This window comes from Rhopalosiphum maidis, chromosome 1 (genome assembly GCF_003676215.2).
Source record: "Rhopalosiphum maidis isolate BTI-1 chromosome 1, ASM367621v3, whole genome shotgun sequence".
NCBI classification, from domain to species: Eukaryota; Metazoa; Arthropoda; class Insecta; order Hemiptera; family Aphididae; genus Rhopalosiphum; species Rhopalosiphum maidis.
In genome coordinates, this window is record NC_040877.1 from 26,785,130 (window position 1) to 26,807,284 (window position 22,155).

The 22,155-nt window shown below is 26.9% G+C and overlaps 1 protein-coding gene across 3 annotated transcripts in view; it reads right to left on the reverse strand.

Moving 5' to 3' along the window:
- LOC113559053 (lachesin-like) overlaps positions 1-22,155 on the reverse strand; it is a 99,461-nt gene that overhangs the window by 48,808 nt on the left and 28,498 nt on the right. For all 3 annotated transcript variants that reach the window (XM_026964662.1, XM_026964656.1, XM_026964668.1), the window contains exon 3: positions 14,541-14,624. In XM_026964662.1, the coding sequence (XP_026820463.1) occupies positions 14,541-14,624 (84 nt within the window). The remainder of the gene's footprint in view (positions 1-14,540; positions 14,625-22,155) is intronic.

Below are 22,155 nucleotides of genomic sequence, written 5' to 3' on the forward strand. Positions count from 1 at the left end.
AATATTCTTAATTTATCAATTTATATTTTAGTTTAAAAAACAAGTATATATTCATTCTTATTATTAGGTATTCATGACGTAAAATACAAATTTATAATAATGATTTATAATAACGTCAAAACATTTAAGTTAAAAACGATTTTATGGTTATGTTGTATGCATTTTAAAACACATAAAGTACATAAGAGTTATAATATTATCATTAATCACAATAGATTATATTTATTTGAGTATAACCAGTATAGGTACAACGATAAAACAATTTATTTTTAGTTATCTGTAGTATTTAATTTTAGAAAATAAAAATCGCTATAACATAAAGTCAAGTTAAGCAAGTCATCATTGACAAAATTATATTTCGCGCTGACATGGGATGACATAAATAAGATGTATAATAACGTAAGCAATCATTTACACACGGAAAGCTGTACAATAAAATACGTTTAAGAAATGATTTGAATGAAAATAGTTGACCTAAGCAAATAAATGCGCGTGGGAAAAAAATATTTATAATAAAGCAGCCATAGTAAACCTAATAATCTTTAGTTACGCGGTACAATTTTATTTTGCGTTCGGTAAAGTATGTTTGATGTGCATTAATCTACACCAACATAATACACACGCCATACACACGCATACATGTATATATATATATATCAAGTATATCAAGTGCATCCATCTGGTCGACGTGTAAACAAATCACGTTACCCGCGGAGCATCGGATAAATTGATACCGAAATAAATCCACCCGCGTACGTAAGGTTCGTGTCGATATAGTATAGCTGGTGCTATATGTATATAAACAGGGTTGTAGCCGAATTTCCTATTCAAATATTATTGTATATAAACATATATATATATATATATATTTAAACTGTTTTGCATAAGCTTTTTTTACCTAATCGACGCGCACAATCAATTTATTACAAACGAAAATACAATTCAACGTTCAAATTAAATACGAAGAGATGACTATGATAGATAGTCATACTATATAATTTGTGTATTATAATGATAATATATATCGTTTCGTAGATTATTATATTACGTATATTGTACAGTACTGTTGGATGTAAGGTTGCATATCTACAATACCTACGTTTCTCGTATACTTTTGTAGTTCTCCCAAATTTTATGTAATTTAATTTATTTCGCACGCACGTGCACATTTGTCCGCCACGTTCTATATAACATTTCATGACCTGTTTAGCCAATTATTTATTTAGAACGCATACAAACTATAGATACACACGTATTTACTTATGTAAAACACATTTAATTGGATAGAAAAAACACCAAATTCCCAAGGAAATGTAAATAAATTAACACCGATATTTACCCAACTATCGAAATCAAACGTTTTCTTAATAATTTTCAATTTGACGATTTAATTCATTTTTTAAATTTTACTATAACAATTTTATTAATTTTTAAGATATATAACCTTTTATCGAGTACTTATAATGAATAATGTTTAAAAATAAACATATAATATAAAATGTTTGTTGAAAATACATATTTATTAAATAATAATAGTGAAATATAGCATACATATACCTTTAAAGTAAACTAAATGTTCATATATTATTGGAGTCATAAAGAATTTTCCAATGAAATTTAATTAAAATATTGAGTAAAAATATAATAAAAAACAGAGTTTTTTTTATTATTTTCAACAATAAAAGCTTTTACTTGGTATAATAATTAAGTAATTAAAATAATACTAAAATAGATGAGTGCTCAAAGCGCATTTTTCTAGTGTAGTCAACTAATTAAATTTAATTCACAGAAAATTCAATAAAGATAATCTAATTTATTGATTGAAAATATAGTAGTTTGATACAAATAATGCATATTTAAAAAATTATATATATATAAGATTCAAAACCATATTAATTTCAAAATTTAAATTTAAGTAAAGAAAAAAAATTAAACCAACTTAATAAATTGTTTTTGGTAATTTATTGTACCTGCACAAATACGAATAGATAAATAATATAATGTATTTTTACAATGCTTATACAACTTCAAATAATAATTCTTGACAAAAAATATTATCATCAAATTAAAGGCTTAATATTATTGAAATCTATTCAAGATTCAAATTGATTTGTATTTATTGTTTGTACAACTACAGTTATTTACACACATTATTTATAACTGCTAAAAATGAATTACCATTTTCTAGAGTTGTAATTTATTTATTCATTCAAACAAAAAAATAATAAAGGTTGTTATTACATAGACAACATTCAATTGCTATTATTAAAATCAATTGACGCGCACCACATACAGCGTAAGCGATTTGTTTAAGAGTTAGTAGAGGAGGATGCCGTAGATTGTAGTGAACGATTTCCCGTATTGTAATGCAATTGAACAGGACTCGTAAGTGGCAGGATGACACGCCAATTATAGGAACAGTATAAAAACGTGACAGTAAACACAAACGACCGTTTGCCAATTATTATTTAGCCGAAACAAAAAAAAAAACTGTTGTTTTTCATTTACCGACCAGAAACAAAAAAAAAAAATTTAAATCTCTGTCCACATAATATATATATATATAAGGTATTAAATAATTTATCAATCACAGGCGACGCAATACGTCAACGGCATATAATCCTGATAACCAAATGCATGGGACGGAATGATGGAGGCCGGGAGCTTGCCGTAGTTACTACATACGACAGGCGTCGGTGGCCATTAATCATCCATCGCGGTCTCATAGTTTTATCTTCTGCCACCACCGTGTCAAAATTTGAAAAAGTAATATATCGACGCGCCAGGTGGATGAGAAACGGATACGAAAATATTTATAGAACATGATCCCAAAAAGTGACATTTTTTTTTCACTCTATATATATATATATAAATATAATATATAACATTTCAAACGACGAAAACTTTGTGTAGGTCGGTCTCTTTTTCTCTCTCCGTCTCTCCGTCTATCCATCTATCTCTCTATTCCGTCTAAATTATTGAATAACGTACAACGGACGTGGCGGGTACGACAAAATTATCAGGGGTGGAAAAAAACCACTGCACAAGTTTACTGCCGAGACGACGCGCGGAGAAACAAAAGGGATTACAAAAACAACTACATTACAAACTCAATTTCGACGGCTCATTTGATACCGTTATGAAAACCCGAGGATTTTGTAAGTCTTACATCGAACAACTTCCGTTTTAATTTGTTCCCACTAATTTTATTGCCTTGCTTTTTTTACAGGTAGTATTGTTTTTTTTTTTTTTTTAATCTGCTTAACAATTTAAATTAATGAAACACTTTTTATTATTTTCCCCCTGTTTTGATTATTATTACTCCGCTATTCCGGATGCCAAAAGTCTGTATAAATATACTATTTTAACACTATATATAATATATCCAATATACCTACGTTAAGAACATTCCATTTTTTTCTACCGATAATCAATCATCGGTGTTACTGTTTATATTATATTTAATCAATATTCAATATTTATTAAGTTGATACTGTGATACTTTAAAATAAAAGAGATCCGTTAAAACATGTTAAATATAACCAATAAGCAGTAAAATATAAATATATGTTTTACTTAATAAATGTTTAAAATAATATATATATATATATAATATACCTATATAAATTGTATCGTTCATTTGTACTTTTATAGTCTTATATTAAAAATTGTATCCATTTTACATAAATCTATGAGAAATTATTATGCACAAAATTCTACTTTTATTATTAGAAACAAAGTTTAAGGAATAATTGGATATATCAAATTAATTCTTAAATCTAATAGGGAATTTTTGTGAACTTCTAAAAATAAAATTATAAAACTACTTACTTTATTTTAACTATACTTGATTTCTATTCATTCATTATAAATGTATGTGAGTATCTAATTTTTTAAGTAAAATAAGTCTAAAATTTTTTTATAATCCCATTTTATTTATTTAATGTTATTATATTATGATTATTACTAATAAGCTACAATTTTACAATTTTTATGACTATTTGACAAGTTAGTAATGTATACTTAAAATAAATTAAATACCTACAAGAAATATTATGTGTGAAGATAATTACATTGTTTTAAGTTATTCAGGTTTAAACTGGGCTGAGCATTGACCATAACAAAAAATATAAATAAAACAATTTTTTTATTTATATTTACGCGTATGTTTGTAACAATGATAGATAAAAAGTAAACATAAAATAAAAAATTATCAAAAATCATTTTAAATAATAGAAAAAAGGTGTAATATTCAACTACTAAGTACTTACTATAGTAATTTTACATAAGCATCCAGTTTTATATGATGTTAAAAAAATTAATGAAAAAGATGCGTATTGTGTTAAATTAAATTAAAAAAAAAAAAAATATTTTTATTTGACAAATGTTTATTTTTTTAGCAAAAACTATAACGATACTGTACAAAAGGTTTCGATGATTCATTTATAGTCTGTACGATAATGAAGTTAATATTAACAATTAGTATTTATTCCGAACTAAAACAATCATGCATAAACGCTTTTAAGTTCTTATTTTATATAATCATCATAAATTACAAAAGAAAAATTTGTTAGTACTTACTTAGAAGTAAATGGATTTAAAAAAACATTTTGAAATAAAATTTCACAAAATACATGAAAAATTATCAAGTAAAATCAATTCACAAACAATGGCATACAAGTATGACAATTAATTTTAAGAATTATTATTTTTTTTTTTTTATTTATTCTTTTGATTAAAGACATCTGACGACATTTAATTATTTTCCATAAACTATAATAAGTATTTTATTAAATTAAAAAAAAAATGTAATGGCTTTAACGGCTGTTTAATAGAAAACAAAAGTATAAAAATTTAAAAAATTAAGCAAAAAAAAAAGTTAATTAAATATTTACGCATTTAACATTACGTAATTTGTGATATGTAAAAATATACTCATGAAATAATAATATACTTTTATAAAAAACTATATTCCGTTAATATTAATAATTTATATTACCATATATTATCATGTATCATGATAGAATGGAGAATGATTGATCACACATGGGAATATTAGTTATAGTGTATTATCACGATACATTAATTAAACAAAATATAATAATATTTTTTTATGTAAAATATTATAATGTATCTACTGTATGGAAAACAAATGTAAAATACGCACTACATAACTACGGATCGACAAGAAATAATATTTTAAAAAATGCATATACAAAATGATTTACTATCACTACCACATTATTTTTCTTAAACAATGAATTTATTCTGATTTTTTTTTTAAATTTTATTTCATACATAAGAATTATATTTTTATACCTAATAACTAATCATCCATTTTAACTTGACTGTCCTAACTTATAAAAATACAAGATATTGTATTTTTCAAATGAGAACCAATCTCTTTTACTGGCATTAATATTTAGATTCATGATTTTTTTGAAAATTTTGATTCACTTAATTTAAAGCTCAAACGAATAGTTTCTCAATTATTAAAATATTTATTGTAAAAATAATTGTAGATATAAAATAGATTTATTATTGAATCTATTATTTATTATACTATTTATACTTGATTATACATCACCACAGCCCCTATCTCTTGTAAGACTGCTATCATAGATTTATTATCCGAAGTACACAAAATTAAATAACTAAAAAATCACTCATTGATAATTTGTTTTTAATATATCAAAATATTTAGAAAAATTATCCGTTAAATATAATATTATATATCTAAGTATTCTTAAAGTAATACAAAATAACTCAAGAATTTTAAAAAATGATCTTTATACGTAGGTATATTTAAAAATTTCAAAACTCAGATACTGAATACAATTAGCATTGCATTATTGGAGAAAAAATCAGGCGAGTATGCTTGATGAATCCCTCTATAAATACCTATAACCAAGTTGTGCTAAATTAGATAGTAGAAATTTCACTTTCTTGAGGTTCGTACTGTGGTAATACGAAAATTTAGCACGACGTTGTAGAGAGGACATGCAATTCCGTCAGACGGATTGGGTGAATTGCGTGTATATCTCTCTTTATACGAGTATATACATATATATTAGGACAAGTGTAAACTTGCCGTAATCCGCGAACACAGTTAGCGGTATTAAAAGCCCGAACAGACAGTTTTAGACGTCAAACGAGAATACAGGGTTTCTCCCTCTCGCGTTCTCTCGCACTAACCTCCGCCAGACACTGATTTATCACTAGCCACTCTTTAACTACCCCTAACAAAACTTGTGCATAAATTACGCACTGCGAAACGTATTTACGATTCGTATACACATATACATGTACTACGTAGGTGGGTATATGTTATACATTCACGGATTGATAAACATATGTGAGTCATGCATATAGATGCTAGCGTCCACTAGAGCAAACGTCGACCTATTAGACAAACCTGAACTACGCTATCGTTTCTGTGATTGGATCATCATAATATTGTCGATAACCTTTTAACGGTGATGCCAAAATTATAAACATCTGAATAGTGAATATACGTCAATAACATCGCGAAACTTCGGTACCGTTTGAATACCTACATTAAAAATTTATTTCACTGTTAATTTTGCGAACACTACTTTAGGTTTTGGTAGGCTAGGCTTATGGTAACCAATAAGGCAATAGGCTATCATTATAATTTATAACGGCAATACGGGCAAGTACACCCAAAAGTGCAAATATTATTTTAATTTTAAAGTAAGTCAAAACACTATATTGCTAATAAAACATATAATTATAGATAAATACCTTTTAATGCGTACGTACACTAATAAAATATTGATATTCGTTTTAAACGATAAATTGAAATATTAAAAATTGTTGGTAATACACGTAATGTAGTTTTAAATATGTTTAAATCATTAGGTAGGTAATACTATTTATTAAACGTTCTATCGAAGTACTGCATTTGATGATGAGTTTCTTTAATCAAATAAATTCGTGGAAATAATAACCTTACAAATACGTCTTTGTTACCTATTGATCATATTGCGTATAATATTAATCTTCTATCTTTATATTATATTATAATATAAATACATCTATGTACATAATGAAAGACAGAGGGATTATGCAGATATTAAATAATCAAAACAAAATATTTTAATAAATATATTACTGTAAATGCACTCATTTATTTATCGGTATAATAATATTATAATTTATAACCTATAAAGTGTTAACAAAATTCGAAATTCAATACTATAGAAACAGATTTATCAGAAAATTCAGGAAACGTTTTGTGTATCTCATAATAGGTATATATTTTATATATATATATATAACTTATTCAATTAATCCTAAAAAAAGTATAAACAACATTCTAATATACATATTTTTACTTAATATATTTGAAAATCATCCATTTGAGTGGCAAATTAATTTTTCCAGTAGCACCAAATTATTTTTTATTTTATTATTATTATTTACTGCATATTAGGTATAGACAAAAAAAAATTTGTTGGGCCAATATTTACAAAGTTATTTTACAGTTAGAATTATACGGCCAATGGTTCTTAATTTTTTATGAATTCGATAATTAACGATTTTAAATATTTTAATGAATAATATTTTAGCCTTGAATAATATATACACATATTATAGTATTTTTGTTTTATAGATCTGTGGTAAAGACGCATATTATATGCATCCATGGCACTGGAAGAGTGGATGCATATGTGAGTCTATAACATTCAAAAGGTTAAATAGGAATTTAATCATTAAGTTAATAAATATTTAAGACATGTTTGATATGACGGGATCTGTAATAGATATTCCAGTTTTTATAGGATTAAATAAAGTCATAGGTAAATTAATTAAAACAAATAAAACAATAACAAATTAATTCTCTTTAAATGGTCGTCATTTAAAAGTCGTTTAAATGGATAGTTGAATTATACATATAAGTTCTCATTATACAAATTATTATTCATAAATAATGTAAAACTCTACAGTGTTCACGCAATATTTCTACATACTTAAAAACTATAATTTTATAACTAATAAATTATTGGCTCTATAGTATGTTGCATAATAAATATCTTCTGCGCGTTATGTATTTTAGAATGATAGATAAAATAAAGTTATTACAGATACCTCCTCTATTGCATTTTCGGGAATGGGTCGTAAAACAAATGTAATGGATCTATAACATTTCAAGTATTTGGAATCTCAGATCGAGCTTTATATATGTATATTATGTTTAAAATTGTGTGAAATAATACATTTGTTTCGTATTGTAAATATATACACATCATAACTATGTAATGCACGTACGAAGTTTTTTATAGTTGCCCAATCATTCTTTAAATACAAAATAAAAACCACGTGACGCGAGTAATTGAATAATTTAATAGACTATTGTAAACGCCATTATGGAATAAATTTACATTGTGATGTATAATTTATTTAAAACTTATAAATAAACTTAAGTAGTACATTTATTTGTAATGTGTACAATGTACATCAAAACCCTTAAGACACATTAAAAAGTAATAAAACAACTTAACTATTATTCATATTATAGGTATAATATTACATCAAATCTTTAAAATGATAACATCAAATAATCATGTGCATTATTCAAAAAATTAATATAATCATAAAACGTTCTACCCTAAATAGTAATATAAACTAACTAAATAAATTAAAATTAATATTTTTGAGACATTTAACTATTTATACTCAATTGCTATTAACAAATAATCTTGTAAAATTAAGAAATAAATAAAACTTTAAATGTATTTAATCCAAATACTCAACCCAAATGTATATAATAATATTTTAATGTTAACTTTAATTTTAAATTTTTTTTTTTTTTTTGAGTGTTAAATTAAATTATAACATTAAATTTTTTACTGAATTATGTTGGTTTTTATGTTTTATGCATGAATGTCAATATAGTACACGCGTTTTGAATTGTGTTATACTTTAGGTTTAGAATTTGAACAATTCGTAATCGTACCTAATAAATTATCATTGATCAATATTCAACAACCTATTTTATTCAAAACATACATTTATGGTTATGGAATCAAAGCAAGTTTATGATTGATATTTTATAGAATCAAAGTTAATTACATTGTAATTTCTAGATTAAACGCATTAATTATGAAAATATAATGATCAAACATAAATGGATGGATAAATTTGTATATAAAGTTATTACAATCGAATAAACAATAATATTGACTGCAAATTTTATGGCTTTATGTTGATAATTTAATTTATAGGTTATTGACAGTTAATCCATCTATTTCGAGAACTCGAGTTTATCATAATTAATTCAAAATATCAAAATTCAATTTTATATATCAACATAGAATTATCTTCAGTAAAAATACAAAAATATATTGAAAATTACATTTATTTTTAAATAACTATTTTTATAGAATTATTATGTATACGATTATTCCAATTAACAGCGTTACATTTATATAATATATGTACACATTCACCTCACAACGTCTCCAACCATATTTTAAACTCAAATCGTAGCATGTAAAATCACTTCTAAAACAACCAGTGGCATAATTTAGTCACGTGGAGGGGGATAAAATATATACCTACGTATATTATGACGGGCCATATGGAAACAAATAATTTCAAAATATTCAATAATATTTATTGTTAAATCAGTAAAAAAAAAATGTAGTAAACCCGTCTTTAAAGAAAAAAAAGATCATGTGAGAATACGAAAATTACGAAAACCAAATCCCCTCCGTAATTACGCCACTGAAAACAACATTCGCCATGGAAATCTACGTAGGTGCAATAACTTTTTAAATTAATAATAAGTATCAATTACGTCTGGTAATTAACCATCATATTTTAAAAAGTGTCACCACTTGTAACATCTTGTAATCTATTCTATATCAAGTCAAACTTGTACAAAGTGTATGTGTAGCTTATTTTAAAATTATTGTAAAACTTTAAATTTATAAGTTTATCTATATCTAATAAAAATAGTAAACTATAATATACATTACACTTATTAATTATTATGATTAATTTTAAATTGAATATGTCCATCGAAATAATTTGTTCTAAACGATCTTCAAGGGTTTATTGTCATAATTTATAGATTTCATATCTATAGTATAAACTACATGGTATATAGTATGTACGAGTACATAGAATAAGGCCAACTTTTTTGACTATAATGAATCATAAGTTAAGTAGTTTATAAAATTACATTACTGAATACTGATACATTATAAAATATTTCTCAACTTAATTATAAATATATAATCTAATTAAATAAATTATCTTTTATTCACAATTACTTATTTGATTTTAACTTGACTCAGTTTTAAAAGTATTAAATAATTCGAGAACTATAAATAATAGTGTTATGAATAACATTTCAAAAATAATGTTTTTCATACTTTAATGAAAGTAATAAATAATTACATGACCTAATTCTGTAATTTTAATTACCAGTTGTTACTTGTTAAAAATATACGAGTATCTACTAATTGTATTTATCAAAACATAATAAAAAAATCTATTAATATTTAATAATTATGTAGTAAAAACTTAAATTTATTTAGTAAATATAACAATTGATTTTGATTTTAAAAAAAATAATTAAATTTAAATTTGAGATATATGCATAATTTATTTTTATTTAGCTTAGTTTAGACTTAGCAATCAATCTTGTACCTAATAGGATTCATTGAATATAAAATTAATATTACATGTTTATTATACATCATATTAAAATTGGAATCCTTTGAAAAAAAATTTAAAAAGAACTCACGGTTCATAATCATCGAAAAAATAAGTTCCAGTTCGTATTCGTAAATTTGCTTTAACATCTATCTGTCTATATTTAAAAGTAACTTACACTTTTATTATACGTATATATATTATATAGAGTGTACGGTAATTTGACAGTGTAATATAATTATGTATTTGTGTACAATCATGAATCAAATGTGGAATCACAATGAACAATGATTATGTGTTGTGTCAATTTAACTTTAGTGCCTGCTTAACATTTATATCAACCTGAATTATTTATGAATGAATTCGGCTTAATACGTCATAAATTCATAACACAAATAGCTTATTAATATTAACATGTCTTTTATAAAATAGACGGGTCACTAAAAATATTGAACATTTAAAAAACACAATTTCAATAAGTACTTAGTTTAAACGATATTATATATAATATATATTATCCATTAATCCAACCTATATAATTTATAACTATGAATAATAGTTATAAGCTATAATATGTTTAAAAATAGTTAATTATTGTATTTATTACATTTATGCATCTTAAAAATATGATTTAAAAAATAAAACTCTACGGGATGTAAATCTTAACTTTTTAATAATTGGTAAAAAACAGTAAAGTAATATGGTCACATGTGATGAGTACAAAAGGATAAACGATATCTTAATGACCATATTATATTATTAATGCGTACGCCACACGGAAACAAAAAAAAATTAGAAATAAAATTTCGATTATATAATTTTACATGGTAACAGCTGTTAATAACTCACATGTATCTATACTAACACCAGTGACACCAATACAATTATAATTCACTCGTAGAGTCGTAGATACATACCATCAAAGGTCGACCGCCACGCAAAAAGTTCAAGTAAAATAAGTGCAATAACACGCAATCTTGTAGATCTTTATCGTCTCGCAAGCACTTACAAATATCAGTGCTTACTGTCTATACAGGGTGGTTTATTTTTAAACTGCAACTAAACTTTTTAATGAACCCCAGTTGTCGAGTGAAGTTGAAAACCGCTTTTAAACGTGTTTCATACGCGTATTTTAACGAGCTTGTATGCGGCGTGCTTTGGATAAGTATAGCTATATTTCGCTCAATTTATCAAGAGAGACTGACTAAACCTCAATAATATAGGTTTATTAACCACGAAAAATCCCATATTTTCCATTACTCGTTTTTTTTTGTTTTGCGTCATCTGTCATAAGTTTTCAAGAGTAAAGGGAACTATTGGAACAGACGTGTTTTTGAGGTCAATGAACATTGTACAGATACAATCTGCACTTCTATGAAAAATAATTATAAATGTTGAAATATAGGTACAATAAATATACCAGAAAAACCGCAAAAAAGTAACAGAAATCAATTGTTTGATATCTTGGCCAAAACGAAAAATACGTTGACTTATCAAACAATGATATGGTTTATTTTATACCTATGATCGTTTATTTGGGTGAAATGTTATTTTTAGACTTACAGTAGTTTTCATATTAGAAATAACCCTGAAAAACTGGTATTTTTTGGTGTTTGCGATAATTTTAAAAATATTATTGATCGAGACTTGCAATTTGTTAATACCTGCAGAACGATATTGAAATAGGATTTGATTTTGAATAAATTTGAGGGTTATTTATTTATTTTTTTTTTAATATTCCATAATTGTGATGAATAGCTAAAAATATTGAAACATTTTGCCGTTATTCTAACACGAAAAATTATATTTCCGAACGGGTATCGCTTAAAATCGATTATTTAAAAAAAATGAGTGATCCACATATTAATAGTCCATACAGTATGTATATGCTATAATATGAATAAGTATATTATATTATTTTCACGACATTCTCTTCCGGGTCGTACAGCAGCGTACCTACAATTACATGCAATGCCTATAATATGCGTACCACCGTAACAACTATCCCCCTGGTGGGGATGCGACTATCCCTACAAGTACTGCAACCGCCACTCAATATGCTCGCGTGGTGGAATCGCTCGTCGTAATCTACGCCATTGGGTACGTGACGCCGCCACCACTGCCGGTACAACGTCGGGAACCCCAGAACACAGCATCAGCGGCATCAGAAACCATTGTGCACAGACCGTATAAATGTTGCGCTTTCTCGGGCGGAATGTATGTATGTGTGTGTGTGTGTGTTTATATATAATACGTGTACACAACACTCGGTTGGTTGGCGGGCCGCACTACGTGTTAAATTATTACTTAATTAAACCGTTATCTCTGAGAGGTAGTTATAGTGGCCGAACGCGAAGATATTCATTGGGCTCGAGGGTCGGAAACGGAAGGATCGACTTAAGTCTTGAGGGACTCGCGCACCCCCACCCGCGGCGCACAGGTATAAAATACGAGTCCCCGCTACCCCTTTTCGTACCGACGACGACGACGACAACGGCGGCGGCGGCGCAACCCGTGTCCAACGCGCCACTAGATTTATCGTGTTTTAAGTTCGGTTCTTCTACTCGCCCTCGTTCTACCTTACACAGTCCATCTCTATTTCTCTGTGTCTCTATCCATGTCAGTGTTCTTCCTTATTGTGACATCGTCATCAACACTCACATACGCTTAATAAACGTACACATATATATTATACAGAATGATTTTCCAAGCATGCATCCCCATTTTTTTCATTTTATAGTGAATTTATGGTTTTTGAAAATTTTAAATATACATAAGCAAAATATTTTCAAATACTTCGACTGTTTAAACCATTTTAAGAGTTTTCTGTGGTGATATAAACTTATTTTTTTCAATGATAACTTTACTAATCTTTTTATTGTAAATTATAAAGTAGATGATTTTCTTGAACATTTTGATGTATTCATCGAATTTTGGGCGGATTGTCTATGAATAATTATAAATATTTAGCATTTAGATGAACGTCGTGGAACAGTAAAGAAGCACCTCACAAAATATTGATGAACTAAATTCCACTTAATTAAACTTAAAATAAACTAATTAACTACTAGTTTGAAATTTGAATTTTATATATTGAAATACTCTGATACGAGTAACACTGATACGGGATATACATTTAAAAATGTTTTAGTTCAAAGAAGTCAAAACTTAAAAAAAATTAAAAAACGATAAAAATAAAAACTTAATTATTTTTTACAAAAAGTTATTTTGTAACTACAATAATATATTTTCAATAACATTTATTGATTGAAGTATCTAACGTTAAAAATGAATGTGTGTGTGTGTATTTTGTTCACAACACGCCTCCTCTCTTCTTTTCAGTCGACTTCAAAAGACAAGATATTATGGTATTATATTATTATAATACTATTATAATGTACCTAAAAATATTATGCGTCTGTGTACTTTTTTTATACGAGATATATTTTCTACATAGATTCGTGTACACCCAAACGACGCAAAACAGTGAGCGCGACATTACAAAAGTTCATATGGTTATACAGTAGACGGTGCATGCGCCGTCTACTATATAATACACCACAATTTGTTACGTTTCCGCGATGGGATGTGGTAAAAAAAAACCGTACCTTAGCGCGGTTGACCATGAAATTGCCGCACAAATACGTTTACGAACGCACGCCGATCCACACACCGTCTGTTGTCCGGTAACGGTAAAAGCGCAGGACCCATACACCCACACTCACCCACCGTGTTATTTATTATTCCAGTCGGCTTTAGAACTTAATTAACATTTCTATGTAATACGCGGCGTGTGCCGTTTAGTATAATATTATTATGATGTATTTTATGTTGTATTGCTTATTCGCACTTACCATGACTGAATTGATTCACCGAATTTGCGTTCGGATCGACTTCTTTGCCCGTCTGCTGTGGCTTACCGCCGACTATGAAAACGCCTAAAAAAAAAATACGAAAATACGTTTGTAATAAATAATATTATATTTCGTGATATTTTAACGTATTATTGCACACGTTAAGTACCAAACACGTATGGTTGACACAATATGGTACTGGCTAATGATTTTTTATTTTGATTTTTTGCAAAATACAAAATTAAAATAATAACCACAATTTAATAATTTGAACTCTATGGTCTGTATACTAACATAAAATGATGAAATAAAACTATTCTAGATAAATCCAATTACAATCAGCTAAAATAAATGCAAGTATGTACATTAAAATTTTTAATCATACAATAATTAAATTTCATATTCATTACTATAAATTGTCGTAATGTATATTATATTTTTAGGTCGGGTTTTAAATACAGCTGGTGGTATTTTTTGGTACGCCAGTAATTATTATCGGACACTGGTATTATTTATTTACTATAGTATTCAGCAATTTTAATGTTTGAAAATACCAGTATACTTACTGTGATTCAGTAATTTGTTACCATTGTTAACCTAACCGAAAATACAGTTCCAAAGTAATTACTGATAATAATGTATACGTCATAATAAGTGTCCTAAATACAAAGAGTACCGGTCTATGTTTTAGTCGAAAAATGTGAAATTTACTAGTGTTTAAACCAGTAAGCCACATACAAGTATAAATGATTTGTAGTCCTAAAAATATATAAGCTGTATTATGGTAATCCACAACTACAAAAAGGTTAGGAACTCTGATTTAAAACAATTTGTAGAACCAGAATCTTTTTTTTATTATATTTGTAAACTCCTCCCTTCCTCTCAAGGTCTTAAAAAATATTAAATTTTCCCCGGTTGGGAAGACCGTTCTAGATTCATCGAGAATATTGTATAACTGGTAGTAAACAAATAGCAACTATCAATATCAAAAATAAAATATCACCAGTTTGGTATGTTTGGATAGTATCTAAATAAGTATCTATATTCTCTAATAAATATTATTTTTTAGAAATAGTAATAATTATTATAACTTTAAACACTTTAAAACTTAAAAACATTATATTAAAAATATATATAAGAACACTATATAGTATTATTTTACTCAAATTTCTAGAAAACATATACATTTCCGAAAAGTTTAAGCTAAGAAAAACGATTTGGTGTATTTTGTCTGCACGCTAATAAATTTACTCTTTCTAAAATTAAATATAATTACTTAACATTAAAAATACTAAAAATGGAAGTGTGTTTAAAAGCTCCATCATTAATATCGATGATTTATTACCAACTTGTGGATATTCTCAATGTATCGTCATTATTAGAACCAATTACGATAACGGCGATTATAATTAACTTAATTTTACTGCTTATATATATATATATATTATAATTGTACATATAAGCATATTTTTTTGACTAAAAACATTAAACACTAAATTAAACTTAAAAATAAATTGTTAATACATGTTTAACTTAATTTACTTATAACATAAAAAGATATTATATGTACTATCAATATTATACCAATACATATGATGAAGATATTATTTTCTTGTAAATAAGAATATCATTTTTATAACAAAATATCGTTTTTAAAAATTCATAAGTTAATAAAAAAAACTCAATGAAAGGTGGACGAGTTTAAAAGACCGTAAACCTTTAACTATTCAATAAGGGTCATACGGTGCTGTTTCAATAAGCTGCTGCTGTTTGAAAAATTGTTTTTTTTTTCATCTACCGAAGTTATTTTTCTTTTTCTTTAAGTCGTTTATTATTTTTTTTTTATGTATTGTTGTGTGTGATATCTGAACGAATCGCACTTTATACGATTTTTATTTGAGAACAAAATATTATTATACTTCATAAGGAAACATTTTACAAGTATCTACAAATTCTTGTTAAGATTTTGATTTTCTCTTATGAACAACTTCATACATAATAATGCAATACAATAAACAAACATATTATACATAATAGAAACTGTTAGGTAAGCTTCTTTTTTTATAGTTTTTACATTAAATTAAAGTGATTTATAAGTTAAGAATTTATTATACTATAATATATACAAGGTATAACACTTTCGTTCATCGGTTGAAAATAACGATTTATGCATTTATTTAAACAATAACATTTTTATAATGAATTCTCATTTGCACACATACTAATACATTTCTAAATTTAATGATAACACGTTAGTACGTAAAGTTATAAGCAAATAATACTGAAACTCTAATCAACCTTACGATATAAAAATTTTAAACAGAAATATTTTATACTTAATATATTTTTACTGACTTTTTCTAAGTTATACTATATTAATACTAGCGGATGATTACAAACAATAACAATAGCTAAAATATCCTCGCCTATCCTTCCCCAAAACAATTAAACGTTTTTGCCACTGCGTATATTATTTTTGTTTATATTATAATATATAAGTCTAAAGCATTTATGGTATACATAATTATTAATATATTCCGAGAATTTATTTGACTGTCGTCGGTTTCAGTTGGGCTACAAATCCTATATGCTACGGCACAAGTTAAAACACGTACAATACGCAAATCCAGGTTTGGAGTATACGGGGTCGGGCACCTACATCTTTTGTAAGCGATGATTTTAATCGATCTTTTTGGTATAAAATATTAGTATAAAAATATATGATTTATAGATACATAAATAGTATACACAATCATAATCTGTCAAGCATTTTACAACAGTTATAAATAACGTCAATCAATCGATAACAAACATGAAAAAATAATATATCTAAAATTATTAGCTTGTACAAGGCTTTTAATTAAAATATGTTCCAAACGCGTGTGCATGTTTTATTTATGGTTCAATAAAATCGATAAACAAAGATCACACGCATCGACGAAGCTTAATATACGACAAACGCAATTACTATAGCATGGTTGTTGGCAGGATATTCAGTATACATACATAATATTATGATTATGTTTAATATTATACACATACGCAGTTAGAATGCATTTTTGTAATTGTAATTTATTTTTACGTGGATATAATTATAGTTATTTCGCTTTCATCGTCGTCGAAAAACACACAAAAAAAGAATAGGTATACTATTGTCAATTATCACAACACCACTTGTATGAAAAAAAGGGGTTTGCGTTGTAAAAATATTTTTGAAAATAATATATTATAATACGTTTATAATTTACGACCGACTATTGCAGCAGTATATATTATATTAAAGTGTATATCAGATAGGAATCACTGTGTGTAGTTTACCAACAATTTATAATATATATGATATTAAAAAGCCGATAACGTTTTCGTGGAAATAAAAAATGAAATCGACTTCCTGATAAAAAAAAAAAACAATAAAATACAATACAAAATAATACCAAAAGTCGAATTTCTTTTCGAGACGCGTTCTCGACCAATAGGACAAATCAATAAATCCGAATGCGAACTCTCAAATAATGTGCGTGCGGCAACTATTATATTATTATATGACCCGCAGATGATATAATAGAAATATATAGAGAACAACGTCTACTATATACGGCCGACGTCACATCTGTTGGCTGATGATGATGCACGGCGGCGCGACCGACCCCGCAGGGACTTTATATTGCCGAACGTTATTATATTATTATGGAGGATAAATCCGAATAGCCAAACACGTGGTGGCAGTGGCAGGGACAAAAGTTGCAGCTCATGTGTGATCGGGAAGAATGAAATTCGCGATGGGAAATTATTGAAAATAAAAAAGAAACTAAAAGGAAAAAAAAATACAAAATTCTTATGATATATATACAATAATATTATAGTCGCGATCTCTCTCTCTCTCTCTCTCTCTCTGTATATATGACTCACTCTCTCTCTTCGTCTACCACAAGCGTGGTAAACGGTTTCCACCAATCGCACGTGTATTTGTGAGCGCGTAAACATCAGCAGCAGTCACTCGTAGTCCAGCGAGAACGCTGTGAAAACGGTCGTTTTATGGAAATACATATGGAATAATATAACGTCGTAAATCTTCAGATGATAACACTAGCGTGCGTGTATGTGTGTATCGATACGGTTCCTGCCTAGCCCTTCTTTATATATATTTTATCCGCCTCGTCTCCCACGTAGACTAGGACAAAGCTTCTTATCGACGACTGCGCGCGCTTACACAACAATACCGCCTGTGCTGCAGCAACCACAGACTAAGGCCCTGGGGGGAGGGTATCCACAAAGTCCGAAATTATTATCGTTTAGGGGACGATTCGCTTATGTATCCTGCCTATAATCTATACGCATAATGTCATCATTTAAAACCGTATAGCTATACTATAATATATCCTAAGGAACAATTCAAAATAATAACAATAATAATAGACATCAGCGGGATAATTTTGATCATTACCAAATAATATATAGGTACATAATATTATGTACATATGTCTAATAAACGAATTATAAAATTTAACATCTTTGACATATTGATTAAACAAAAATTTTCAGGCATGTAAATATTAAAAATTCAAACCATTTATCTCTAGTCAAAAATAATATGTCCGACATATTGTTATAATAATATTGTATAATATACGGATCGAAAATTAACTAACATATAGAATATAATAACGATATATCATAGCGATGAAAATACATCTACTTTTTTTGTATGATTAAATATTGACTTTTATACTCCATATCACTGCAGTCTGGTTATCGTTTACCAGATTAAAACGTGAATCATTCAACGTAAAAGACGAGAAAAAATCAAAATTAAATTTATTGTAGAATTGTCCATTTCGTTTTGAGTGTATACGTATTCGAAAACTTTTTTAACACGACTTTTGTATAGTTACAACAATTAAAAATTTAAAAAAGGTGTAATGTTACAGAAGAATTATTATTTATTATACTATTATACGTTTAAATTAAAAACATGTAAAAAAACTTTATCTGCACATGTAATAAGTCATAAATATCCACGTACATCATATATAACAATATAAAATATGAAAAAGAAATTACTTAAAAAGCAAAAATACAATTTTATTTAGAGCCATGCGTTATAAAATGTAGTGTACCGGTTATTATAGTTCCTTAAATCTGACATTAGTATGTCCAAAGAAAATAATATGTGATATGAGCGTTTCTTATAGGTACACCACTTATTATAATTATTTTTTTTTTACCTAATTTTAAGTCATTATAAAACATTATTTTAGAAAAAATTATATTTTCTCAATTTTTAAAGTTTTGGAAGACAATATACATTTTACATTTTATATTCTGGAGCACAACATTTTCCCCAGAATTTTAATGTGTAGAATTTAGAACAAGTAGTAAATAAGTTGTAAGTATTTAATGCAGTACGGTGTTTACCCGCTTCACAGTCATATACGATATGTTTGTTCATTATCGCTGTTTGTCGTTTACGCAATTCTTTTTATGAATTGTATATCATAAAGTGCGTTCTCTAATTTTTACACAAATAGATGGCCTCCTCATTCTCATAAAATCAAATAATCTAAACAAAAACTTCCGTCACCACCAAATTCGCAAAATGAAAAAAACAAAATCCTTCTGCTTAACAAACCGATTCACCTCTTTGGTAGCTCACGTGAACATGTGCGTGACAATGCGGTCGAGGTCGATACCTTACCAATCATGTATAGAATCCAACAATCTTACTCAAACTATTTAACTATTACAAATAAGCAAATTACCAACCCTTCTGGATCCATACATCTATATTAACAAAATAAAACATTAATAAGTAATAACCACTCTATATTCAAAAACACAACTCACCAGTACTACTGATACACGTCATCATTTCTGATTATACATTCACATGAATGTCTAAATTATAATTCTATTCTTGATTTTTGATCTCTACTCCATCAATTATCGTTACAGCCTCAAAAAATAATTATTAAGAACTTGCATCGTTTAAGTATCCAACCCCTCATGTCTGATATTTCTGAGATTGACATAGTAACTCCCAAATTGGATGAGGTACTTACCTGAGATGACGTAAACAAATTACTGGAGAAGAACAAACTGTTATTACAAAGAAATTTTTTTAATTATTTAAATAATCGGAGTAAAAAACAAAAACTAATAATGGCCGGCTATACCGCGTATCGATAAATACTCGGAATCTCCGTCAAGGAACCTAATCAAAGCAATAACGTAATCAAAGTTCCGAGGTTTTTATTATAAATATAAATAATTTTTCATTTATGATAATAATCAATTACATTTTTTTTTCAAATAATAGACTATAATAATAGTTGATATAGAACACATTTTTTAAAAAATAATTCAATTATTGTCAATAATATATGTATATTATTTTTAAATAATAGCCAATAATATAAATTTATAAAAATAATTTTCAATAATAAGAACACATTTAATTTCAAATAATAATCAATCACGCTTTTTACTTTTTTTCAAAACAATCTAATCTTTATTATGGTTAAATACAACTATTTTTATATAATCATAATGTGTTAATTTTTGATTTCATAATTATCTATTACATTAAAATTTTTTTTAACCTTATTTCAACTTGTAAATTTTGCAAACGGATAGGTATACTGATATTATATGGATATTGTTAATTCTAACTTCTAATGATTTTAATATGATATGAAGTAATTTGGTTAAAATCTCTAAGTATGTAAAATTATTATGATGCTATTTATAAAATTGTTTTTTGAAGAAAGTGCGAAAGGATTCATATTTATTAGGGATATTGATTAAATTTGTATTATAACTATTAAAATATTAAAAATAAAAATATAATTAATTGATTATTATTATCATGTAAAATAATTTTACTACGTACATAAGTAAATTTAGCGCGAATAGACGGTCGAAAAAAATACTTTTTTTATTTTGGTGCAGATGAGTTAAACGATGGGAGCAACGTGTTACGAACGTTAAAAGAAACGGACATCTGCTTCTTCTGTTTTTCAATAACCTCGAATCTGATAACAATAATAAGGATATTCGCAATTTATCATTACTAATATACACCATGATTAAAAATAAAATACTTTATAAAACCAAAAGTGGTCCACCGCAGCATCATAACTACCAAGTTTATAAGCACACCTCAAATTACTTTAATCACGCTTTCCGCTGCTTCAAGAGCAGAGAAGATTACTCGTCAGTCTTCAAATGTCTATCTAGCGTATATCAAACATCGTATACTAAAGATAAAATAGCCTAAACAAAGGCTGTTCTTATTTTTTCTTCTTTTAATTTAAATTCTTAGTTATTTTATCAATTCATAACAATAATTATGTACGTAGTCATTATTCACGGTATAAATCAATATAAGTTTGAAAAAACTACGTAGTATTGGTGAATTTAAATTTAAAATAACAAATAATATCTAAAAGCTAAGAAGTACGTATCCACACATGTACATTATCATCAACGATAGACGATAAAATACTTGTTAAAAGACCTTTGTTGTTAATCAAAATATTATATTATAACAGGTTTTTTTTTTTTTAACACAAAAACTTATGAGTAGAAACACAATGAATTGATAAACATTTTCAGA